Raw genomic sequence first — 27,455 nt, 5'->3', positions numbered from 1 at the left:
TTTGGAATCTGAGGTTGAAAGGCTTCGCGGGCTCGAGTCGCTTTCTTCAAAACTAGAAGATCTTGAGCACAGCGTATATATCCTCAACAAATCAATCGAGCTGGCGCAAGAAGAAGCAGGACTTGCCAACGAGGCCGAAGCTCAAGCTGGCGAGGATTTGGAGTTGGCTCAAAGCAACATGCTAGAAGCCCATCAAACTAATTCTAGACTCGGGAAGGAACTGGATGCCATGAAAAGCGCAAATGACCTGCTTAAAGATAATATAAAGAAGCTTACTCCAGAGTTAAAGGAGGCTAAGAAGGGATAAGTCGAGGTGTTGGAGTTCTATTCTCAATGCAAGGAAGACCTTCGCACCGCCCATACCCAACTCCAATCCGCACTTAAGGATGCCCGAGTGGCCTTTCAAAACGGTCGCAAGGATTTTCGAAGCTCTGAAGTCTATGCTACAGAGCTGGAAGGAGTCCTTTGGGGTGGGTTTGAACATATGAAGAGGCTTACGAAGGAACGCTTCCCAAACTTGGACGTGGACTCCATCCCTTTCGATGTTACTGCTGCCTTATCTTCTCTAGAGTAGATATCTTTATACTCAAAATTTGTCTATAATAAAATTTTAACCTTCTTTTGCCTGACTTTCTGAAAATTTTCTTTAAATGTTACCTTGTAACTTTAATTTCCCTTACTCAACATCGAGGACCATAAACCCCTTAGTTTATTTGCTCGCTTGCTCTTGCCAAGGGTTGGGCCCCCCTGAGGATCACATCTGATCCCTCTGTTTTTGGTCGAGGACTATAAACCCCTTAGGGATCAGGTCTGATCCTTCCGTTTTTGCCTACTTTGCTTGCTTGTCAAAGGACTTGAATTTGTTTTGTTTCGAGGGGTTCGCACCCCCTTCGAGGATCACATCTGACCCTTTGATTTTTGCGGATCATATCTGATCCTTTTTCCTTTTGTCGAGGGTTTGGGCCCCCCTTGGATCATATTTGATCCTTTTATTTTTGTCGAGGGTTCGGACCCCCTCGCGGATCATATCTGATCCTTTTATTTTTTTCGAGGGTTCGGACTCCCCGTGGATCATATCTGATCCTTTTATTTTCGTCGAGGGTTCGGACCCCCCGCAAATCATATCTGATCCTGTCGCTCTTGGTCTAAGGCTCGGGGGGCCCCTCAAAGTTAGGCTTATTTTTAATCGAGGGTGCTCCCCTAAGTCTTTAGAGAAGAAAAGTCTTCACTGATCGGAGAGAAAAAGAATATGTTTATTTCGAAAAAACATATGGAGATCATAATAAAGAAAACATTACTAATAGAATTTCCTTAAATTCTGCACATTCCAAGCATTTTTGACTGGTGTACCCTCGGGGGTCTGGAGTTTGTAAGCCCCTGGGCTTAGAACTTCCGCTACCTTGAATGGACCTTCCCAATTTGGTGTCAGCTTATTCGCTTCTCAGGCCCCCCGAACATCTGCTAGTCGCAATACCCAATCTCCAGGAAGAAAATTTCATGCCCTTACTCTTCGATTGTAGTATCTTTCTATACGTTGATTGTAGGCAGCTTACCTAATCTTTACTTGATCATGGAGTTCATCCAGGAGATCTAAGTTATCCCTCGGATTCTGCTAATTGGATTCTTGGTTAAAGAGCTCCACCCTTAGCGTAGGTACTTCTATTTCAACGAGGATTAATGCTTCTGAACCGTAACATAAGCTGAAAGGGGTTTCTCTTGTGGATACCTTCACCTTGGTCCGGTAAGACCATAGGATTTTTTGTAGTTCTTCCACCCAACTACCGTCTTCCTTATCCACTCGTGCTTTTAAACCATGCAGCAAAGTTCAGTTGGGGAGTTCAATTTGTCCGTTAGCCTGTGGATGGGCCACCGAAGTGAACTGTTGCCTTATTCCCAACTCCTGGCACCATTCTTGGATAGCTCAGTCTGTAAACTGGGTGTCGTTATCAGATATTAGTACCCGAGGAATCCCAAAGCGACAGACCACATTCTTCCACAGAAATTGTTTCACCTGCCGAGCGATAATGGAAGCCACTGCTTCATCTTCGACCCACTTTGTGAAATAATCAATGGCAACCACGATATACTTAACCTGCCCCGCAGCTGGGGGAAAAGGCCCCAAGATATCAATACCCCATTGAGCAAAGGGGCAGGGTGTAGCCAGATGAGCTAGGGTGACCACCGGCACATGAACCAAGTTGGAGGTTCGTTGGCACCTGTCGCAGGTCTTGACCAGCTGCTCTGAGTCCTTTACCATCATCAGCCAATAGTACCCCTACCGAAGAGCTTTTTGGCTGAGGGTTCGAGCTCCTATATGACTTCCGCATATGCCTTCATGAATTTCCCTCAAGATGTAGTCTGCTTCTCGGGGCTTGATGCACTTGAGCAGCGGCTGCGAGAATGATCTCCAATAAAGCTCCCCATTAACCAATACGAAGCTTCGAACCTTCCTTCTAACTTCTCGAGCTTCTGAATCATCCTCAGGGAGATTTTCCTCTCTTAAGTATAACAAAAAAGGGTCCATCCAGCTAAGCTTGTCATCTACACATAGTTGATCATTGACTTCTTCAATACTGTTCTATGGCATGGACTCAATCTGAATTTCTCGAGAGCTCGTTGGAAAAGAGGAAGAGGCAATTCGAGACAATAGATCTGCCTCTGTATTCATGGCCCGAGGGACATACTCCACCTTTACATATTGGAACCATGCAATTAAGTCTCTGGCCAAGGCTAGATACCTGGCCATGTGGGTTTCCTGAGCCTCATATTCCCCATTTACTTGTTGCACCACCAAGTTAGAGTCTGAACTCACCTCGACTTGACGGGCTCCCAACTGTTCGGTTAATCTCAAACCTGCCAATAGGGCCTCATATTCCGCCTCATTGTTAGATGCTTGGAACTCAAAATGCAAAGCATAAGGCCATGCCTGCCCATCGGGACTTTTAATCATCAAGCCTGCTCCACTGCCTCCCGAGGTTTAGCTCCTATCTACAGCCAATATCTAGGGCTTGTGATCCTCCTCTGAAGCTTCCGAGGACCCTATCCTTCTGCAATGAAATCTGTTAACGCCTGAGTCTTGATAGCCGGCCGAGGCCTATACTCAATATCAAAAGTTGTAAGCTCCATTTCCCATTTCAACATCCTTCCGGAGAGCTCAGTCTTGCTAAGAACCTGCCTCAAAGGTTGGTTAGTAAGAACAATAATTGTATGAGCTTGAAAATAGGGCCGAAGCTTTCTTACCGATATTATCAAGGCAAAAGCTAACTTCTCCATGGGAGGGTACCGAACCTCCACCCTTGTCAACCGCTTACTAGCGTAGTAAACGGGCCTCTGCCCTTTATCTTCTTCACAAACCAGCACCGAACTCACGGCCTCTTCCGTTATCTCCAAATAGATGTACAACGGTTCTCCTGGCTACGGCTTCGTGAGAATCAGAGGTGCGGCCAGGTGCTCCTTCAGTTTTTCAAAAGCTTCTTTACATTCGGCATCCCATACGAAATTCTTTGCTTTTGATAGGACCTTATAGAAGGGAAAGCCTTTTTCTGCCAGGCGAGAGAGGAATCTCCCCAAAATTGTCATTCTCCCCGTAAGGCTTTGTACTTCCTTGACATTCCTTGGGGCCGGCATATCCGTAATGGCTTTAACCTTTTCTGGGTTTACTTCAATCCCTCGGTGGTGCACTATGTAACCCAAGAACTTCCCTACAGAGACGCCAAAAGCACATTTGAGAGGATTAAGTTTTACATGAAACTTACGAAGGGTTTTGAAGCACTCCTCCAAATCTTTTGGATGATGCTCGACAGCAAGACTTTTCACCAGCATATCATTTACATAGGCGTCCATATTCTACCCCAGCTGGTGTTGAAAAAGATTATTCACCAAGCGCTGGTAAGTGACTCCTACATTCTTCAAACCGAAGGGCATAACTGTGTAACAGTAGGTTGCCTTATTGGTGATGAATGCTATCTTTTCTTGATCCTCTTAGTGCAATGGAATCTGGTGATACCCCTGAAAGGCATCCAAGAAACTCATAAGTAAACATTCGGCAGTTCCATCAATTAAGGCATCAATTCGCTGGAGGGGATAGCTATCCTTCGGGCAGGCTTTGTTAGGATCGGTAAAATCAATGCACAGTCTCCACTTGCTCTCTCCTTTAGGCATTAACACGACATTCGCCAACCATTCTAGATAATCGACTTCCCGGATATATTGTGCCTTCTCTAACTTTGCAACTTCAGCTTTAATTGCCTGAACTTTATTAAGGGCGAAGCTCCGGTTCTTTTGCTTAACAGGCCGAAAGCTCGGCCGTATTCCTAACTTGTGCGTCATAACTTCCAGATCTACTCCAAGCATGTCTTGAGTAGTCCATGCGAAAATGTTCGCATATTGCCGAAGGAGTGCCAATATCCGACTTCTCAACGGTTCTTTTAAGTCCGCACTCATCTTTATGTAACGGTCTGGGCAATCTTCCTTCAGAGGTATCTCCTCCGATCTGTCCATCTGCTCTGCCGTTTTTGAATCCTCTAACCCTTCCAACAAGAAGCTGACCTCCTTCGGGGGATACTCTTTCTTCTTCCCTTGAGGGTCTCTTTGAGGTGCTTCTTCTTCTTGCAATGCCGCTTCTTTTTCTCCCACATGCTTTACCATACCTATGGAGGCCATATAACATTCGCGGGCTGAGCGTATATCTCCTCGTACCTCGCCTATCCCATTGATCGTAGTAAACTTCATCATCATATGATATGTGCTTGGTATAGCCCGAAAGACGTTGAGGCCCGATCTTCCGAGGATCATATTATAGGCTGCAGGCACATCTGCTACCAAGATGTCCAGCATGACTTGGGAGGTTTGAGAGCCTTTCCCCACAACTAACGGAAGTTGGATGACCCCATCTGAATATACAGCCTCCCCGTCAAATCCCACCAAAGGGACCTTTGCTGGCTTTAGCTATCCCATTTGGTACCCGATGCCGAGGAAGGCTTGACGATCTAAGATTTTCGAAGAACTTCCCGGATCCACAAGGATTCGCCTGAGCTCCCATTTTCCAAGCTTGGCCGTTATTACCAGCAGATCATTTCGATTCGAGTAGTTGGGAAGGTCACTGTTTGAAAAAGAGATCGGCTCCACACACCTCGACCTTTTTAGCCCCCCAGCTCGACTGTTAGCGTCCTCTTCACCCTTCGCGACCAGGACTTCTCCTACGATAAGTGTATGGAATATCGGACGCTGAGGATGTTCACCTTCCTCCCTCTGCGGTCTCTCCCTCCTAGGCGAATGCTGAGCATCATCTCGGTCATCGGCTTGGTCTCTCCTATAGGGACTTCATAACTACGACCGTCGGTCTTTCCTTCTTCGGGAATCAACTTCCTTGGCCACATAACTCCTTAGGAAGCCTTGGTTGATTAACTCTTGGATTTCCTCTTTTAATTGGTGACATTCTTCCGTATCATGGCTATGATCCCGATGGAAACGACAATACTTATTCTGGTTCCTTTTGCCAGACAGTGCTTTCATCAACCGAGTCTTCTTCAGATAGTCCTTGCCTTCGATAGTGGCAAGGATCTCCCCTCTTGGGGCATTTAGAGGGGTAAACCCACTCGAGTCCCACTCGAGGTGTTTCTTTTTCTCATTCTTTTCTGCATGCTCCGCCCTCTTCGCTTGCATGACCTCTTCAGCATTTATGTACTTCGTAGCATGGCCTAAGATGTCTGTGAATGTGATCGGGGGTATTTTGGCCAGCGACTGGGCAAAAGGACCGGGCCTTAAGGCATTCTGGAATGCTACCATAGCTACATTGTGGTCAAAGTTCTCAATGCTCAAAGCTTCCATATTGAAGCACGAAACGAAGTCTTTCAAAGGTTCTCCCTAGTTCTACTTCAGATTAACGAGGGCCATAGTAGACCTTCGATGCCTCCGGAGCGGTGCAAAGTGCACCAGAAAACTACCCCAAAGCTGCGCAAAATTTGCTATGGAGTGATGGGCCAGGTTTGAATACCAGGTGCACACGTGCCCTTCCAAGGTTGCCAAGAAAACCCTACGCCACATTGCATCCGAAGCATCCTACACCATCATATGAGAGGTAAAAAGGTCCAGGTGATCCATTGGGTCGGTGGTCCCCACATAGGGCTTAATGGTGGAATTCGAAGACGCTCCGGCGGTATGGCAGCCATGATCTCCGAACTAAGGGGCTGATTCACCCTTATCCCCAGAGTCTCATCTAACTTTGGCCTCAAGGCCGCAATCTCTTCGTCTAACTGACGCAATCTCCTTTCCTGCTGCTGGTGCATATACGACATGTCAAAAGACTCGGCCTCCTCGCTGCACCCGTCATCTTGTCCGGTCCCCCGAGGATTCGCCTCCCACGGATAGGACTCTTCTCTCCTTGGGGGTTCTTGCCTCTCCTCTACCCGAGAGTACTGAGCTTGTTGGTGCTTGTGATCCAAGAAACCAGTGAGCAACTCCGTCAATCGCTGGACCTGATCCTCCAAAAGCGCTATCCGATCCGGCGGGGAAGGAGGACCTTCTGGACTACGGTCTCTCCCCGGCAGACTCCTTGGAGGGTTTTGCTAGCTTGGTTCTGGGGCGAGGTTAGCCCCAGCAACTCGAGACTGTTGCCTCCTTGTTGCCATTGAAACCAAGAGGATTTGCGAGAATCGTTGCTGCAAGTTATGCTACGGAGACAGAAAAGAAAATGCCTCGGCCCCATGGTGGGCGCCAATTGATGATGCGGTAGCCAATCACCCTCCTCTTCCTCGGTTAGAACACCTGCAATGGAGACGGGGACTTGCTCCCCCGGTTTATCTCCGACAATCAAGTCAGAACCCCAAACTAAAAATCTTAGAATTATTCCTTATGCTTAAGAAATTGAAAAGTGCAATCCCTTTATCTCTCCTCGTTCCTTTTCTTTTATCATCGCGCTGAGATAAGGATCCTGGATAGAGATCTTCGGGATCTCTATCCCGCTCTTCTCGGAATCTTGCTGATAAGGATTCCATAATCGCAACCGCCTTCGAAAAGATCGGGATAGCCCCAATCTCTATGATCCTCGACGGGATGATTGATCTCCGAGAGCTTGAAAACTTCCTTACCCCTCATCAGGCCAACTGTCGTGGAAATACATATATACCACGTGTCCCCCCTGGACCCAAGAGAGATAACGTAGGCAAGGTACTTCTTTAGCAAACACGTGGCACTGCTATCAATGGCTGCATGTTCAGGATATTAGAGTAATTATGGACCCGAAAGTATTCCCCTCATCATATACATATTAATAACCAATAAGATTTATGAATATATCATATGCTTGAACTAATTAGACGGAATAAAAGAAAAAGAAAGAAATAAAAATATAATCACTTAAAAATACATTAGTTGGGTTCCATCTTGCCAATAATCTATATATTATTATTATTATTATAATATATATATGTATAATATTACTTATCCTGGGTATCACATAGGAGATTATCTCCCATTTCAATTTCCTGTTTGCAGCTCGCATGATTATGCAAGCTGCCTCACCACTATTTTACTTTATTTTATTTTATTCTTATACCATACAATATCATGTACATATATATATATATATATAGATATATAAGCATGTTTCCATTTTTCTTTCTATTTCGTTATACCCGATGGTTTATAATTCTTTCTTTTTCTAATAACGTATAATATACAAACTGTACCAATTACAAAAGTAATTTTATTCATGTGTATAATTTTTATAACAATAAGAGGGCAATTTAAAGACTATCGAAATGTTAGTACCACCAATAGTATTAATGAAATAAATAATCAACATAACCTATATTATAAAATCACCCATATTATTTGAACAGAATATCATGACATAAATATGTTTAATCATGGATCAAGCAGATAGAGAAGCTTGGATCACCAAGAAAAAATATAGAGCTTACTATGATAAAGGACACCATTTCGTTTAAAAATATTGGATAAATCGAAACCTTACTTTCAAGATTAAATATGATAAACATACAAGAATTATAATATTAAATTTTTTCAAAAAGAAAGAAATAAATTTTCTAAAATAGAAAAGAGGTTTAAGAACTAAAGAAAAATACAAAATGAATAGAGTATGAATTTGTATCTAAAAATTTAGATAAAAAGAGTATAAACACTTGCCTCAAAGTAAAAAAGATATAAAAACTTGTAAGGGATTAGGAACTTGCCTTAATATTTTCTCTTTTGTGTTCGCGGTGAGCTTATAAACTATTAAGATATGAGAAATAAATCTGGTGAATAATCAGATGGGCAGAACAGAAGAAGGAAGAGAAGAGATGGAACAAAGGCAGCTAATAATTTGAAGCAGAATGCACTGAAGTGCATTTAACACTCACGCATTCGATAAATAGAGAGAGAGACTCAAAACTTGGGAAAGGCTCACACTGCTCCTGCCCCATTCTCTTCATTTTATTATATTATATATATTATACATTATGTTAGAAATTTCACGGGAGTAATACAACTTGGTCTCCCACTATCATCCGATATATTTATTTTAATATTATAATATCAATTTAGAGGCTTTAGAAAAAGCCTTTCAAATTTCCACTTTTCCAGGCGCCATCATGGGCCTATGCTGCCATGCCCTTTGCTTTCTGATCAATGTTCTCCAATTCATCATATTAAGTTATCCCTTTGACAAAATATTCTCTACTGATACCACTCCCAATTCAATTTTCTTCCTCTAGAATTTTCATATATTTTATTTAATAATTTAATAACTTCTCTTTTATCTCTCTCTATATATATACACCTCACCTTACTATATTATAATTTATAATATATATTAACATACATACATGTATACCATTGTCATTATAATTTTAGAGATCAAGTCTGCAATTGAGATTTCCCATGCGCATGATTACGCCTGCCAATCTCACTTTCCGTTGCCTCTTTTGCTTAATTTCCAACCACAATTACGAGTGCGATTTTGTTCACTCCCTTTAACGGGGTGAACATCACCCTCATAATTCTTGTGAGGGTGAAAAAGGCAACGGAATGGCATAAAATATACGGAACGGCATAAAATATTTTATGCCGTTCCATTGCCTTTTTCACCCTCACAGTTTTGTGAGGGTGATGTTCACCCCCGTTAAAGGGGTGAACAAAATTGCACTCCCACAATTACTGACCTTCACATGCCATGAGCCCACACACACAGACACCAATATATTTATGGAAAATTCCATCCCCTGCATGTAAAATTGCGCTTCACAATTCATCCCATGCAAAATGTTCTACTAATTTTAAAATTTCAATTTTAACCCCACATCTATAGCAGAGATAAGAGAGAGAGAAAGAGTGGGTAGGCTACCATAGTTGACCCACACACATTTATATATATACACACTCACACACAATTCAGCCATGGCAACCGCCGCCATGGAAGCTGACCCACCTGGCGATAGTTGCAAGAGAGAAAGAAAGAGAGAGAATCGGCCGGCCATCCTCAACCCACCCACACACACACATATATATATATATACACACGCATAGCCGCGACCATGGCAACTGCAACCATAGAACCTAGCCATGGCAGCAGTCGAGGAACCCAGCGTTCCCCGACTCGGGGCGATGGTAATGGTATCGCGGCCGCCATCATCACGACTGACAAAGGCAGCGATGCTACCATCGTCGCCGGGGCGGAGGTTTCAGAAACCTCCACACCTCGCAGTGCGGGGGTTTCAACAACCCCTGCATCGCGAGATGCGGGGGTTTCTCCAAGAGGATTATCAAACCTTCGCACCTCACTTTGGAGAAACCCCCGCATCTCGCGATGCAACCCCCGCACCGTGAGGTGCAGAGGTTTCTGATGGCCGCGACCATGCTTTCGTGTGTGTGAGTGTGTGTGTGTGTTGGGCTGGGTTCTATGGCTGCAGCCATGCTATGTGTGTATATATATGTGCGTGTGTGTATATATATGTGTATGTGGGGGTCGGCCATGGCCGACCCACTTTCTCTCTCTTTCTTTCTCTCTGTGCGATGGCCGCGGATGCCATGGCCGAATCGTGTGTGTGTATATATATGTGTGTGTGTGAGAGTTTGTGTATATATATATATGTGTGTGTATGTGTGGGTCGGCCATGGTAGCCAACCCACTCTCTCGCTCTCTCTCTTCTCTCTGCTACAGCTGGGGTTAAAATTAAAATTTTAAAATTAGTTGAGCATTTTGCATGGGGTGGGTTGTGAAGAGCAATTTCATGGGCTGCTGATAGAATTTTCCTATATTTATTTATGTATATGTATATAATGTTTGAGATGGCAGCACGTGGGAGCCTCCTCCTCCTTTCCTTGCTTATATATGCAACACACAACATATTTATTAAATTACTATTAATATATGTTATTAATATAACGTATCATAATAACGACCACTTTATTTCAGAATTATCTTTACTTCTTTTACTTTATTATTTTATTATATATATTATTTATTATACATCGATTATTATTATATTTTATCTGTCTTGAAATGATAATTTAAACCTTAAAAGTTTCACAACTTCCGATCCCTACCTCAATCAAAGATATGATAAATTTAATATCTTCCAATAAATTCCTCAAAAACACAAATTTCTAATGAATCATAGAAATACAAGAATTCATTTTCTCCTCAAAATACTGGGATGTTACATAACATGTTTGGTCCTTTATTTTTTTCCTCTCTACAAAATATTTCATCTATTAATCTATATTCGAAACACTCAAGCTATATTCAAAACATTTTTATTTATGCTATTACTACTTTTGAAATGGAGAGTTGTTTTTTATCCCAGAGTGAATTGGATTGAAACCAATTGAAACCTATAAGTGGACCAAGGATTAGATCTAGGTCCAATTGATTCTGGATCGAACTAGTTTTTTAGTCTAGACTAGAATTTAAACACCCTTATAAAAGACACAAAATAAATATATATATATATATATATATTATTGGATTGGGTGAGTTAATAGGAGGAACTTTTTAGGAAGATAAGTGTGGGATAACTCTTCAAATTCGTTTTTACTTGTGATTGAGTCTCTTAGATACAAGGTATGTAAGACTTAATTCCACTAAGATTATGAGTCTTAACCTATAAATAAGTAGCTTCTTATTCACGTATTGATAGACTATACATTACAAAAAATTAACGTTTTAGCGACGAAAAATTCCGTCGCTAAAACATTAATAATCCCAAACGCTACACCTTGGAATCGAACTCCCAACCTCCAAAGACTAAGCACCTATATGCGCGCGCATGACCCAACCAATCTGGAAGCCTCCTAAACTATTAATTGCATTAAATTATATTTATAATATTTTCTTCCAAATTTTCCAGAATTATATTTACACTCTAAAATTTCTCAAACTTATTTAATGAATATTAATTTTAATATCAATGTTTGTAGAGGAAAATGAATATTAATTTTAATTTTAATATTTATTAATTTTATTTCATTATTAATTCAAATAGAAGTTTATAAATTATTATATTAAAAGTAAAAAATTATGTTCTTATTTTAATTTTAATTTATAATTTTATATTTTATTAATTTTTCAAATTAAGGACGAAATTTTTCGTCACTAATTTTGAATTTAATTAGAATTTTTATAAATTTTACATTTAACTATGAAAATTTTTGTTATCAAATCAGATTTTAAATTTAATTTAAATATTTTATAAATTTCCCATTAAATTTTTAATTTATTTTTTTTATTTTTAGTGATGAATTTGTTCCATTGTTAAATATTAAATTTTTAATCTGATTTTTATTTTTTTTAGCGACGAATTTGTTCTGTCACTTAATTTTGAATTTAATTTTTTTTTCTTTTTTAACGACTGGTATAGCCTCATTGCTAAATTTTAAATTTTTATTTAACTTTTTTTTCTTTTTTAGCGACAGGTATAGTCTCGTTGCTAAATTTTGAATTTTTTATTTAATTTTTTTCTTTTTTAGCCACGGGTATAACCCTGTCGCTAAATTTTGAATTTTTTTTTAATTTTTTTCTTTTTTAGGGATCGGTATAATCCCGTCGCTAAAGTTTTACATTTTTTAATTATTATTTTTTATTTTTTACCGACGGATTTGTTCTATCAATAACTTTTGAATTTTGTATTTAATTCTTTTTTTCTTTTTTAGAGATGGATTTGTTTGGTCGCTAAATTTTTTAATTTTTAATTTAATTTTTTTTATTTTTTAGTGATGGATTTGTTCCATTGCTGAAATTTAAATTTTTTATTTATTTTTTTTAGTGACGGGATATCCATCACTAATTCCATCATTAAATTTAGTGACGAGTCTTTCCGTTATTAAATTAAAAAATATTTAAAAATATTAGCAACGGAATATTTGTCACTAATTAGCAAAAAAATAATTCCGTCATTAAATTTTGTTGTTAAAAATTATTTTTCTTCTAACAATACCAGTAATATATGAGATGATATAACCAAATTATTGTGGTTGTATTCTCTAAGTGAAAGTTCCTTAACCAGATAAATAAAGTCCATCAGGTGTGCAACTAGTTATTTTGGTCCGAGAGGACTCTGTTATGCAATTGTTATATACAAGAAAGAAAACTAGTTGTGACCACTAGGAGGAGCCCCCCCACCACACAGGCCCAGACCTATAGCCAATTTCAAGAGCCCATTGTCTCAGGGCCCATGATTTTGCCATATTTAGGGGCCCATAAATTTAAAATAAAATTACTATTTTGCCCCTTTATCAAAATAAAAATTTTGCCCTCATATAAATCTCTCCTCAATCCTCCCCCCCCAAAAAATCTGTTGAACGCAAATACAAAAATTTCTGGCGAACAACTTGATTATGTAAATTTGATTAATATTTTTGCTTCCAAAATTGCAAGGAGAATAATTTTTAATTGATCAGTTATAAAATTTTTAATTTTATTCTGATATGGTATGAATATTTTTTTTATATTTTATTATGAAAAATAAAATTTGAATGTACACTATGATTTGGGGGCCCATTTTTTACATTTCGACTCAGGGCCCCGAAATCTCAGGTACGGCACTGCCACCACAGATGCTTTAGAAGAGTCGTTGACTACTACGTGGAGGAGACCAACATGCCACTTGTCATGGACCCATCATTGCCTTTGTCAAGGTTTGAGATAGTCATCGATTGTAGTTGTTAATTATCAAGGAAAAGACAATTGTGCCGCCACTATTAATTATTCTATTGTATTCGCTCACTACCAAAAGAGAGTGGTTGTTGATGTCGCAGGTTTGTAGAAAACCACCTACTGAAGCACACTTGTGCATATCCCATTGTTTGAAGCAAAACAATCGAGCTATTGCCAAGAAGTTTTTTCATTGCCAATGTGTTGCTACAAGTTCACTTTTGAGCAATAATGTTTTATTACTCACCTTCTCAATCGTATTGAAATATCTTGATATTTGCACCTTACCTTGAAATACGTGCATTATCTCAATTTACGTGTCAACCTCAGAATTCGAACAAGTCACTTCAACTTAAGTCTCAAAACACCCTAATCATCATATTTATTTAAATAAGCATTAAAACCTATTTTTCTATAATTTCTTGCATTTGCTTTATTTTTCTCTCTATTTCTTCATATTTTCCTTCAATAAATCCAAACTAAATATTTCTAAAATATTTTCTTAAATATTTCACTATAACAATTCATAAAATAACATTTCTGAATTTTTAAAATTTTTTAGGAAATATTACTCACCTTGAAGGTTTATCTTTGGAAGTTACGGTTTCACAGCACACGACCTAAGTTTCTGTAGAAAACACGAGTTTCAGTAAACCTAACATCCAAAAATTTTACATAGGGTTGAAGGGAATTAAATATGGGTCATAATTGGAACATTTCGATGAAAATGGGCCCTACAGGCGCCCTCACGCGCCCTTTGAAGATGGCTCACACGTAACCGTGACAACATTGCATCACTTTTGTTTGAATCTACGGGTCCCTCTCTATAGGATTAGTAAAAAAAATCGGACTTACCTCGCTATTTTTCTGACTGTTTGGGACAAACTTTGGTGAAGACCCAAAATTCCGACGAGACTCGTTCTCCCTTGTTTCTCCTTTGATTTCTTCCTTTCTTCTTGCAGAATTTCTTCCCATCTCTCAAGAGAAAGCTCCTTACCTTAGAATGCCTCATTAATCCTCAAATTCCTTTGGAATGATTTGAGAACAACTCATGGTCATTATTTACAGATTTCTCGGACCAATCACGTAACGCCACTTGTCTCTTGATAAGCTTTAGACTTTAAAGACTCAAAACTAGAATTGAATGTTGCTTGAAATCCAAAGTCATATTGGATTGAGTTTTGAAATCCACCAATCACATGACGCCACTTGTCCATTGATAAAATTTGTATTCCAAAGACTCAAAACTAGAATTGAATGTTGCTTGAAATCCAAAGCCATATTGGATTGAGTTTTAAAATCCAAAACTAGAATGGAACGAATTTTGAAATCCAAAGCCAATACCCCAAACTTCTTCCAAATGTCATTTTGACCCTTATTTCAAGTCCTCAAGATTTCATATTTACCACACAAACTCCTAATTTCATCTTTATTTAGCTTGGGTAATTCTCAAATTGCAAATACATCCTCAAACATCAAATTAATTTGTATTATGATACATAAAATGAAAAATTAATAACTCCAAGCTTACTTGATAAGGATGATATCATCCCAGCACCCTCACAGGACCTTTGTTTCATCCTGAAACTATCTCTGAGTTCTTCTATTCACAAAATTAGAGCCTATTTAAGATTTTGTGGATTTCCTGGAAGCCTCTTACCATCATTTAGTCTTTTAGGTTACAACTTAGCTATATCGAAAATCGTCTTTGATTCGATTTCTTTTGATACCATAAATCCCATCTCGGAACGCTCATCGAGACCATGTCATTTTCTTTAGACCTTTACACTCCGGGACATTCCCTACAGTCAATTTGGTACTTATAACTGTAAGAATTTATATCTAAACCTCTAATCTTTTGATAATTTCACCTATGGCCCACGTTAAAATTACTCTTGAGCCCTTTAAAAAATTTGGGATATTACACGAAGCCTACGATAGATAACTTACCCGACAACAACGTCATCGCCTTGGACTTGTTAGGTATCACCCCTCAACAAATCTCCACCTTGATACCTAACAAGGCCTGCATACAAGCAAACAAATTTATTAGTTGACAAAAGTACCAAACAAATTGGAAAGTTCACTTACCTTTACCAACATTTAGAAGTGTAAGACAACTTCTAAACTTGGCCAACGTGAGAACCTTAGTTCCCATATATGAAGGATTATACTCAGACAATATTTTCTCAAGCCTAACAATATCTTGAGACACAATGTCACGCATAAAATGAAGCCTGACATCCATGTGCTTAGTGCGTTCATGAAACACGGGATTTTTTCACAAATGAATAGCAGATTGACTATCTGAATATACAATCACGTTATTACTTAAAACACTTAGTTCTTTAAGTAAACCCTTAAACCACAATGCTTCTTTAATTGCTTCACTGACAGCTATACATTCAAATTCGGTGGTAGAAAGTGCAACTGTGTGTTGAAGTTGTGACTTCCAACTAATGCAAGCATCACATAAAGTAAACACATAAGACAACATGAACTTTCTGTTATCCCTATCATCAACATAGTCAGAATTAGTAAATCCTTTTAGTTTCACTCCTTCAGTTTTTTGTTTATATAATAAGCCAATGTCATAGGAACCTTTCAAATATCCTTACAACCATTTCAATGCTTCCCAGTATTTAGGACCGGGATTAGTCATAAACCTGCTAAGTGTACTAACTGCATGAGCTAAGTTAGGTCTGGTACACACCATTAGATACATTTTAGATTCAATGACATTAGAGTACAGTATTTTACTCATGTATTCTCCATTAACATGTGATTGTTCTTTAGACAATATGAAATGGCTAGCCAAAGGTAAGGAAACAGGTTTATAATCATGCATGCCAAATTTTTTAAATATTTTCAAAACATAAGATGATTGGTGTAGAAATAAACATGAATTTGACCTATTCCTTTCTATTTCCATGCCTAGGATTTTTCTAGCATTTCCTAGATTTTTCATGTCAAATTCTTTATCTAGAGTTATTTTTATTTCATTTATCATCTTCAAATTTGGGCCAATTAAAAGCATATAATCAACATATAACAATAAGAACACAATTATTATCATGTTGTTGAAAGTATAGGCAATGATCAAATTCACTCCTTTTAAACCCAATAGAATGCACAAAAGAGTCAAAGCGTTTATACCATTGTCTAGAGGACTATTTCAAACCATATAAAGATTTCTTAAGGTAACACACATGATTAGGTTTATCTTTGTCTTCAAAGCCCCTAGGTTGGGACATATAAATCTTTTCTTCGAAGTCCCCATACAAGAATGTAGTTTTTACGTCTAGTTGTTCAAGTTCTCAATTAAAATGTGCAACTAAGGCAAGCATTACTCTTATAGTGGTATACTTGACAACGGGAGAAAATATTTCATTATAGTCTACCCCTTCCTTTTGTGTGAACCCCTTAGTTACCAACCTAGCTTTAAACCTTATTGGTTCATTCCCACTAGTACCCTATTTAACTTTATAAATCCATTTGCAACCCACTAAGGATTTGTCTTTTGGCTTAGACACTAATTTCTACATTTGATTTTTATAAAGAGAATTCATTTCTTCTTTCATTGCTTTGACCCATTCCTTAGAGTTTTCACTTTTAATTGCCTCATCATATGTATTTGGCTTTTTGTCAACTAATTGTTGATAACTGACATAAGCAAGACTATAGTCAGTTCCTAATCTTTGAGGAATCCTATGAGGTCTTCTCTCTCTGTCTCTAGTCAATTGGTTATCAATTAAAGGGTCTTGGTCAACAGGATGTTCTTCTTCGACATCCTCACTACTTTTTTCCTCAATAATAAGCTGATCTTGAGTATCATTCTCCACCTCACTAAGGGTAACAGGAATGTAGGTACTCACTCTCTCTACCTCAACCTCAAGCTCTTTACTGTCTTGTTGTTTCTCACTCACCAAATCAAACTCATCCTTAAGACATGGCATATCTACTTCATTAAATGTGACATCCCAACTAATCATGATTTTAACACCCTTTTGGCTTCTATCCCATAATCTATATCCCTTAACACCTTCAGGGTAACCTAAGAAGACATACTTCATAGTTCTAGGATCTAACTTTCCCTCACTTTGATGAGAGAAAACGACACAACCAAAGGTTCTCAAGATAGAATAGTCAGCACATTTACCATACCAATGTTTATAAAGAGTATCACCATTCAAAACAACAGAATGAGTTAAATTGGTCAAATAGTAAGCAGTCATATATAGCCTCGCCCCAAAATGACTTAGGCACACCAAAACTCAACATCATACACCTAACTTTGTTAAGTAAGGTCCTATTCATCCTCTCAGCAACTCTATTATGTTATGGAGTATAAGAGACTGTTTTATGTCTAGTGATGCCATGCTCAATGCACATATTGTCAAAATCAGCATTACAAAACCCAAGACTATTATCCATTCTCAAAAATTTTATTTTATTGCCAGTTTTATTTTCAATTTTAAAATTTTAAAATTTTTGAAAAGTATCAGATTTTTCTTTTAACAAATAAACCCATACACGTCTAGAGAAGTCATCAATAATGGACAAAAAATACTTATTGCCTCCAAAAGTGGGATTGCTCCCAGGACCCCATAAGTCTGTATGAATATACTCTAAGACTCTAGATGTCTTATGATTGCTAGATGAGAAAGAAAGCCTATGGTGTTTTCCAAGCACGCAGTGGTCACAAAATAGAAAATCTGACACTTGATCCTTACCAAACACACCCTTATCGTTAAGAAATTTAAGTCCCTTAACACTTACGTGGGCTAACCTATTGTGTCACTTTTGTGTGTGATCAATGTCAATTGATGCAATAGTGGGAGTAGTGCCACTAATTACTTCAACATATAGGTGATATATATGCCATTTCCTAGTTGCCTTGAAAGCTCTAAGTGCACCTTTAAACATTTTAATCATGCCACCGCCAACCCTACCCGTAAAACCCATCTTTTCTAATTCCCCTACAGAAATTAGATTTCTACACATTTATGGAATGTACTTAACTCCATTTAGTGTATGCACACAACCATTTTCAAATTTAACAGTTATGTCACCAACACCAACAACTTTATAAGCAACATTTTCACACATAATGACATGCCCATAATCAAACTCATGCAAGTTTTCAAACCAGTGTTTATGAGATGTGACATGAAAAGATGCATCAGAGTCTAGGATCCACTCATGCATATGGGAGTTCATAGATAGATTATTTTTAGAGGGTTCATGGTTCATCAACATATATACCTCCCCAGTATCACATTGAGAAGATATAACATTGGCCTCACTAGTTTCTTTCTCTTTTTGTTTGTTTTTCTCTACATAATAGTCTTTTATAAAATGCCCTAGTTTTCCACAACTATAATATTTTTTACCTTTTTCCTTTCTCTGTGACTTAGACCTACTTTTACCTTTTTTCTTGTCACTCTTATTTTGTCCCTTACCACCCCTAGTTTGAGGCATTCCCCTCACAAGATGTATTTCTCCACCTCTTCTCTCATTTCTTTCATCTTTCATTTCTCTTTCCTTACACTAAAGAGATTCAACTACAATATTTGGGTAAGGGTCTCCCTCCCATATTTAATAGCATTGTTAACCTCCTTATATATGTTAGGAATTGCATTTAAAAGAATGATAGCTTTATATTCTTTGGTAATTTTTTCATCACAATTAGTGATATCTTAAACAAGTTTATTGAAAATATCAAGATTATCATCTATATCTTTCAAGGGGTCAATTTTAAAGCTAAATAAACTTTCGAGTAAGAAGAGTTTGTTAGGAGTAGACTGGGTTAAATAGAGTTTCTCTAGTTTTTTCCAAAGTTCTTGAGTAGTATCATGTTTACCAACTTTGTGTAAAACTGAGTTAGGCAAATGCAAGATGACAAAGTATATGATAACTCATCACTTTCTTGTTTTTCGTCTTTAGTTAGAGATTTATCAAAAGTGTTATCAATTGCTTTTGAAACCTTTTGTTGAACCAATATTCCTTTCATTTTCTATTGCCAAATTTCCAAATTACCTTTTCCATTATAAACACACCAAACTCAAAGTGATGTGCATCCATGATATGCACAAAACACACAAGAATGCAACACAAAAACAAGACAAAAATACATTCGAGTTGACTATTTTTGGGTCCTCTAAATGTCAATTGAAACAAATTCTAAGACACACAAATGACTAGTTGTTAGGGTGCAAGTTTTGCAGCAACTTAAACAAACAGGAAATCAATAAAAAACAGCAACCACATAGAGAATTAAATCACAATTAATGAAGGCAAGTAATTACATATATAACCCTAGTTCTAGCAACACGTATTAGTTACCACCACAGGGTAACCCCCAACCTATAATGGCCACCCCCACCCAATGGCCTGCTAGTTGCTGGAAATTTAAAGTTGGGGTTATGAAATTTCTCACCGAGCGTTTTGATGAATCAATCCGTAAATGAAAAAGAGGATTTGAAAGAACCAACCACATAGGAGTGACGTTCTCCTCAGTATGAGCACGCTGTTAGGAGTTGCATTCGTTGAAGTTGCCACCCCACCACTACAGTCACCACATGTCATTGCTATTGGTGCGTTGGAGTGACACGAGCCGCACCTACTAGTGCGCCTCAATGTTGAGAAACCTACGGAGGGTCTCATGCTCTGAGATTTGAAGGAATTAGGGAGATCTAGCCTGATATTCAAATCTGGGTTACATTTTTGTGAAACATCTTAGATCTGAAATCGGCCAAGAAATTGCCGATTTCTTCCACCCACGAAGTGTAACACCCAGTGTTACCAGTGTTAAGAGAATGAGAAAGAAAGTGAGAAACTTCCAAAAATTCTTTTAAGAAGATAATGGATTCTTGAGAATAAGGGTGCCCTAGAGAGGGGCATTTTGGTAATTTGGATAGTGAAGTCCAATAAAGGGTATTTTGGTAAATTAAAAATAATTCTTAGGTGGAATTAAGTATGTAAGTGAATTAAATTCCCATTTTTGTATTTATGTGGAGATAAATGGGACTAATAATTCATAAAGGATATTTTGGTAATTTTGGAGTATAATTCCATGAGGGAATTTTATTATTAAAGAGGGAAATTAATTATAGTGCATTAATATGTAAGAAGTAATTTATTTTTTCCTAAATTGGGGATTAAATGTGGTGGAGCCACATGGATGGCCAAGATAGAGGCTTGGAAGCCAAGTTGGTGTCAAGGAGTGACACTTGGCAAGCTCTTGGCTAAGAGAAATGAGAGATTTAAATAAATGCAAAAGAAATGCTAATTAGTCTTTCAAGAATTTAATGAGAGGCATGATGGTGTTGGATTAAAAGAAATTTCAAAAAGAAATTAAATTAGTCATGCATTAATGGTGGAAAATAGTCTTCTTAATTTAAATGAGAAAGAAATGCAAATTCAAGGGATGAGAGATTAATTCTTGGATTTGGAAAGTGATCTAAGGGCCACCATTAAGTCTTAGAAGTTGGCATGGATTGCCAACATAATAATTAATTATATTAAAGTCTAATTTTGGATGGTTAAGATTAGTTCTTGGATAGGCACATGGATTGTGCTTTCTTTTAAAGGTAGAGATTAAGTCTTAAAAAGGAAAAATGATCGAATGATTGAGATTTAAAGAGACCATGGCATGGATTGTGTTTTCTTCCAAAAGTTGAGATTGAGCCTCAAAAAGAAAGATCAAGGGCTAGGATGTGCTCTTGAGTTTGGGATAACAAGACTTAGGGAAAAATCTCTCAAAGAAAGAAAGAAAGAAAGAAAGAAAGAAAGAAAGAGAGAAGGAAGGAAGCTTTCATTGAGTTGGGAGTTGGAAGCAAGGAAGGTTGTGGTTTGAAGCTCCAAGAAGAAGGCTTTGGGGAAGCACTAAAGCCTCAAGGGGTAAGAAGATTATGTTTTAGCCATTTAAAGGCTAGGTTTCTTCCTTTTTATTTCTCCTTTAGTAATATAGATCTATGTTGTGCAAGGATCTCTTAAGGAGAAGAGTTGGAAGGAAACTAGGAAGAGTTAAAAGCTTCAAAGAATGTAAAAGGTAAGGGATAGCCCCATGGGATGGTGGCTTTGCAAGGTTGTAAGTATGGTTCATGAGCAAATATGTGTGCATTGGCATGTTATTTGTGTTTAAGAACCTATGGCCATGAGGTTGTGTGGGGTAGGGTAGGTTTAAGCCTCAAATCAAGGTGGTTGTGAGAATGTAAAGCCTTAACTTTATTGCATGCATGCATTGACATCATATTTTATATTCATATTCATACTTATTGTCATTGCACCCTTATTAAGCTTAATAGCTCATGAGGTTTTAACCCTCAATTTGTAGGTTGTTCATGTGCCAAGAGAAAAATGGAGTGTTGCAAGCTTGAAGTTGGGAAGCTGATGGTGGGTTTGTAAATTTATGGCTTATAGAAGCCTTAGCATGTGTTTTATTTAATTTGTGAGTTTATGGCTTAGGGAAGCCTATTTGTTGTATGTGCTTCATGTGATGTAATTTAATGGTTGGTAATGGCTTGTGAAGGCCTAAGACCATGGATGTAATTTTATTTTGGAATAAAACATGGGTGTTGGAGAAAATGATTTTTAAGTTGAAAAAGTGGGTATTTTGGTGTATATGTGAGGTGTGAGAAATCTGAAAAATTTGGGCTAAAAAGGTCAAGAAATTTTTTTGGGTCATGTAGGCGTGTTGTGGGCGGCAGGCGTGCAGTAGGTGGGGGCTCGCGAGGCCCGCTTGGCCAGCGTACAATGGGGCCCTGCGCTCGCTAACAAGTCCTGCCGGCCAATTTTGTTTTTAAAATTTGGAAATTTAGAGATTTTTGGGGCATTTCTTAATTGATTTTGGACCCTAGAGGAATTTTCAAAATAAAGAAATTTTTCGGGCATTTTTCTAAGATAATTAATGCCGAATTTTTGAAAAATAGAAATTTTGAGTTTTTCCTCGAAAATTGGTAAAAATAAATGAGTTGATAAAAATGGTGATTTTTATGGAGCCCGGTGGAATTCTTGGAAGGAAGAATAATTAAAATAAATAAAAATGGTGATTGGGGCAATTTTATTGGAAATTAAATAGCTAAGTGTAGTATGATTAAAGCCTAAATTTGCTAGTGAATCCTAGGGGTGAGGGAAGGGAATGACAAAACCTAATTCTTACCTAGGGCGTTTCGTGTTGAAACATAGTCTACCATTCATGAATGGCCAGGCATGTGAGCAATTCAGTTAATTATTCACGAGTGGCACCCGTAAGTGGGAACGAGGCGTCACACGAAGCCACCAAGGCTCTGATACCACTTTGTAGAGATTGTACATCATAAAAGAACCACAAGATCCACACGTTAGGGAAAAGAAATCGCAAAAAATAGTAAGTAAAACAAAGACAGCAAGCTGAAACAAAAAAGAACAACACACTCCCTGTTGGTGCTCAGTAATGGAGAAGAAGAATGTGGATTTGCAAGGCTCAATGTTGATCGGTCCAACACCCACAAAAGGTAATCTAGAATCAGTTCCAAGCAAAGCCCAAGAACTTCATTAAATCGACACCCAAAACAGCCTCAATCACAAAACCCACAACCGATAATTACACACCCACACAAGGACGAAGAAAACCCCACCAAGGAGAACACTTTTCTCACTCTCAACTCTCTCTCTCTCTCTCTTCTCGCATTCACCTCTCCCCTCTCTCAGTTCTCTCCCGAATAATACCAAGACCACCTCCTGAGAACCAAATAGAGATCTTCAAATATGAGGATACTATCGGGTTATCCGATAGGTTAAGATAGGATAAGAGAAACAAACCTATGTTGGAATCGGTCAGAAGAAGAAACCAAACCTGATTTGAAATCGGCCAGAGAACAGACGCCTTCAACAAAAATGAAGAAGTTAGGTCAAACTCATGTATATATATGTGGGCTTTTAGATAAGGCGTTGTGGGCTTTAGACAATGGGCTTGGTCCTTGGTTTGAGAAGCTGGGCCAAGCCCAACTTTCCTCAAACACAAGGTAAATGTGCTTGGGTCATCTTTTTGTTGGGCCACCTCTTTGTGGGATTGGACCTCTCAACAAAGCCTATCAATCTTGGGCCAAAGCCTATGATAGATAAGTTACTTGACAACAACATCATTGCCGTGAACTTGTTGGGTATCACACCTCAACAAGCTTAAACACAATATCATAGGTCTTATTGAATCAACATGTATATTCCTCTGTCCTTGGGTCAACTAGATCAATTCTGGATTAACCCGTTTATTATCATTTATAAATTAATTTGCGTTTTTGTCACGACATATCAGCATCTATAACTCCTTGGAAATATGGAGACACATTGGAGATATAAGAAACTCTTTGATCATCTAAACACATTAACTCCAACAGTAACAAAAAAGCATGAACAACAATTTTTATTCACTGATTTATTCCACTGCTAAAGCAAACAGTGACAGTTTTGCTAGAACTTTATTACTACAATAAGGAACAAAAGGCAGCCATGAAAATCTTACAAATCCTATAGGAGAAACTCGCTGACACATGGTAATATTGCTTATATACTGCTGCTGGCTATGCTATTTCCTCCCCTTATTCTTGACTTCCCAGGGAGTGCAGCCTCTTCTAAAACAAGGAAGCTGCAACTTCAGGTTGATTATATATAACTTACTGCGCCCGATCGAGAACAATCAAAATCGAAGAATAACAAATGCACATCCAATGAGTTCAAACACCCTCAAGAATTCATGGCCAGTGACTCCCCGCAAGGCCAAAGACTGCATTCGGAATACAGTACATGAAATAATAAGTTGTTCTGCAATATCATAATTTAGCGTGTACATATATCTTCATTTATTTGAGTTCCTCACATTGCTATCGAGCACTGAAGTTTCCTCAAGCCGATGAATGAATTCCCAAATTGACACCATTTGATTGATCTGTGAGAAAAAAATTCGAGAGAAGTATAAATATAAGTACATGCAAGAATTGATATTGCCATGATGATATGACTATAGTTTTGTCACGAGGGCTTACTTGTTGGGGATTGAGTAACAAAAAAAGAGGCCCCAATAACAATGTAGCACAGAAGAAGAACCAATCCTTTCATGTAATGAGAAGTCCCATCCTATAGGTATTTACAGTTTGGTATAAGTTAGTTCAATGATGAATGATATATATAGCTGCAACAAAAATAGTTTTAAGTGATGATCTTAGTTAATTACCTGCAAAGTGAAAGCTGTGACTATAATTGAGAGAGCGAGCGAGCCGGTCTCAGTGAGATTGAAATCAAGATCCATCTTCACACCGATGATCCAAGCGAAGACCACGCTCAATGGAACCTGAGACAAACGTAAAATTAAAACTATCAGAACCATCTTTTTTTTATTTTTTTATTTTGTAAAGCTGCCATTTTAGGATAGCTTGGATGCTTACCACAAACAAAGCAATTTGAGTTGCAGATCCTAAAGCTACTCCCAAGGATATATCCTGCATAAAGTACCCACAAAAATGAAAAATCTGTACTCTCAGAATCAAACTCAAACTATTGAGGCGAAATGGAAAAGGAAATCAAGAGTTCACTGACCAACTTGTTCTTGAAAGCAAATATGATCGCTCCAGCGTGTTCAGCTGCATTTCCAACGATTGGTAGCAATATTATGCTGATGAAGCTGACAGATAAGCCCCATGATTCTGATGCATCCTGTTAATTACCCAAGGTGTATTTGGTTAATTAGTGTCAATTAATTGAGAAATCTTACAAAAGAATAAGCGAAAAGTGATCATTTTGAATTTGATGATTTCATTTGGACTAATGTTATATTAATTACCTCAATTGTTCCCACAACATACTCAGATAGTAAAGCAATGACCGAAGTCATGCCAATTAGCCAGGCAAATCCACTCCAAAATCCAATCACTGGTTCTTCTTCTGAGATCACAGTATCACTCTCTTCATCTTTTTCCTGGTCATATTATGCACAATAATAGTGATTAAATTAGTATTTCTCAATGATACAAAATTGCATATATGTAGCCTTACTGCAGGTTCAAGGGAAATTCACCTCCGGTGCTTCAAACAATTGTCGGTGTGTCCACAGTTGGAATACAAGATAGGCCAAATAAGCGACAAGCATGACAACACTGCACACTCGCGACAAAAGAAGCGTCACCTCTGCAGTCGCGCTGTCAGATTTTCCAGCATACCGGAACATTATGGGCAGCATGTGGCACAACAATGCCAGCATCAAGAGGAGCGAGTTCACATCGGCTTGTTTCTGTTGTTAAATCAAAACATACATGCAGATCAGTGAATTAATCTCCATGGAACTGATTTTCATGCACAAATTAATTAATCCGGATAGAAATGGTGAAAGATATTTTTTGTCTTACTCTTTCAAATTTTTGTTCCCTATTGAGGTTAGCAAGTCCACCACAGAAGAGTGAGGTACCAAGAACGAGGAGGAGGTTAGAGATGATGGAGCCCAAGAGAGAGTACTTCACCACATCTACTTTGTGTTGGATGAGAGCAAGCAGTGCTATTATAAGCTCTGTGGCATTTCCACATGTTGCATTCAGCAGCCCTCCCACTGTGTGTCACCAAATTAATGAAGGTAAATTAATTACTAAATATTGTTCATTTTGGTGATATATTAAAATGTCACATAACTATGTTTTGACACTTATATGTGTGTGTGACTCAAAACTTATATGTGATTTGAGTGATGAAAAAACTTACACTAATTATGTTAATATAATTATTAGCGATGAGTTTGTCTGTCACTAATAGTACTATTTGTGACAAAAGAAAATTAAAATTGTGGAGAACTACTTTTACTGTTTTGTGAGATCAGTTTTTAGCGACAGCTGCGTCTCTTTGCTCCTGGTTTAGCCATATAGGCTGTGCCAACAAAGCCAGCCAGGCTTATCATAAAATTTGAATTAAGGTGTGTGTGTGTGTGTGTGTGTGTATACAGTATGGACCATGGTATTCTGTGTGATACATATATGAACATCAAAATGATGACAAAACTTTGCCTGGTTTGACTTATTAGTTGTAGGAAGGGGCGGAGCCAAGTACAGCCCACCATGGATTTAAAAAAAAAAAATTATTATATATAATAATTTAATATTTTTTTATATTTTTAATTTTTTTTCTTAATGCCCATACTGAATATTTAAAAAATTTTAAATTTTGAATATGTTAGTCGATGGAAATAAGGGTGTCAAGTGACTGTCAATGCATTTACGTCTGTTGGGTTTGGTCGAAAGTTTAAACTTAGATCTACGAAATTTGGCCATTAGATTTTACTAATTTTTGGGTATGTTGATCGATGAAATAAAGGTGTCGGGTGATTGCTTTTGATGGTCGAAAACTACCAGGCATGGTGGCTGGTGGCGACTATTAGTGCATTTTTTAGTATTTATTGAAAATTAAAAATAAGATATATGAAAATCTAGCTCACTTTTATTTTGTGCATGTTAACCTCTTTTGATCGTTTTTTTAATTTTATTTTAATTAAATAGATTAATTTTTTTTATTTTTTGTTACAAATTTGTCATTACATATTTGAAACTATGACATAAAATATGTTTTTTATTATGAAACTTGTTAAGACTCGATTACTCAATTGAATTAGAGATCAGTGATTAAACGACAGTCTATCATAAAGTTTATCAAGACTCGTTGCGCAATCAAATCATAAATTAATAATTGAATGACAATTTAATTATGTATATTAAAAAATAAATATTTAATAAAATTGATAATAATATTATTATGTGAGATATTATTAAAATATAAAAATACGTTAATTATATAATTTATTGATATATTTTTTTAATATTATATTATTTTAATATTTTTTATTATTTAATTTTGCCCACCTAAAAAAAAAATTATGGCTCGGCCGCTGGTTATAGGACCATGTATACGTGGCACCTTATATATATGTTATTCTTTGTCAGTTTCATCATCACTACTGCCTCCATAACCTTCTATAGACAAGTGGAGCCTGACAGTGCAGATCATAGAATAAATATATATATATATTTTAATTAATTAACAATATTATTCATGATTTGAATTGTGGAGAAGTTAATTAATTACCTGTTGGGCCGGTGTAGAAGGCAATCTGCCTGCAACACATGATAACACAAGAAATGAATAATGAAACTGTATCAGTTGCATATTAGAAACAGTAATTAGTGATGATTAACGGAGAGTGTAAGGATTTAGATCCTTACTCTGTCAAAAAGCTGACACGTTCAGCTAGAGGCGTCAGTCCCAGTAAGCTCAAACCAAAAATCCATGG

General features: G+C 37.6%; 1 protein-coding gene across 1 annotated transcript; it reads right to left on the bottom strand.

Annotated features, from left to right (window-relative positions):
* Window positions 1–23,532: 23,532 nt before the first annotated feature.
* LOC127789263 (vacuolar cation/proton exchanger 3-like) lies at window positions 23,533–27,455 on the bottom strand (the record flags this gene model as incomplete). Its single annotated transcript, XM_052318125.1, is given in 11 exon segments — window positions 23,533–23,918; window positions 24,012–24,080; window positions 24,178–24,268; window positions 24,366–24,482; window positions 24,577–24,630; window positions 24,728–24,844; window positions 24,972–25,106; window positions 25,206–25,418; window positions 25,534–25,730; window positions 27,251–27,279; window positions 27,388–27,455. Coding segments are annotated over 10 exon segments (1,065 nt in total), but the record flags the coding sequence as incomplete, so codon positions are not given.

The sequence above is a fragment of the Diospyros lotus genome, chromosome 13 (assembly GCF_014633365.1).
Source record: "Diospyros lotus cultivar Yz01 chromosome 13, ASM1463336v1, whole genome shotgun sequence".
NCBI lineage: Eukaryota > Viridiplantae > Streptophyta > Magnoliopsida > Ericales > Ebenaceae > Diospyros > Diospyros lotus.
Note: the sequence above shows the minus strand (reverse complement) of the source record. Positions and strands in the feature narration are given on the sequence as shown.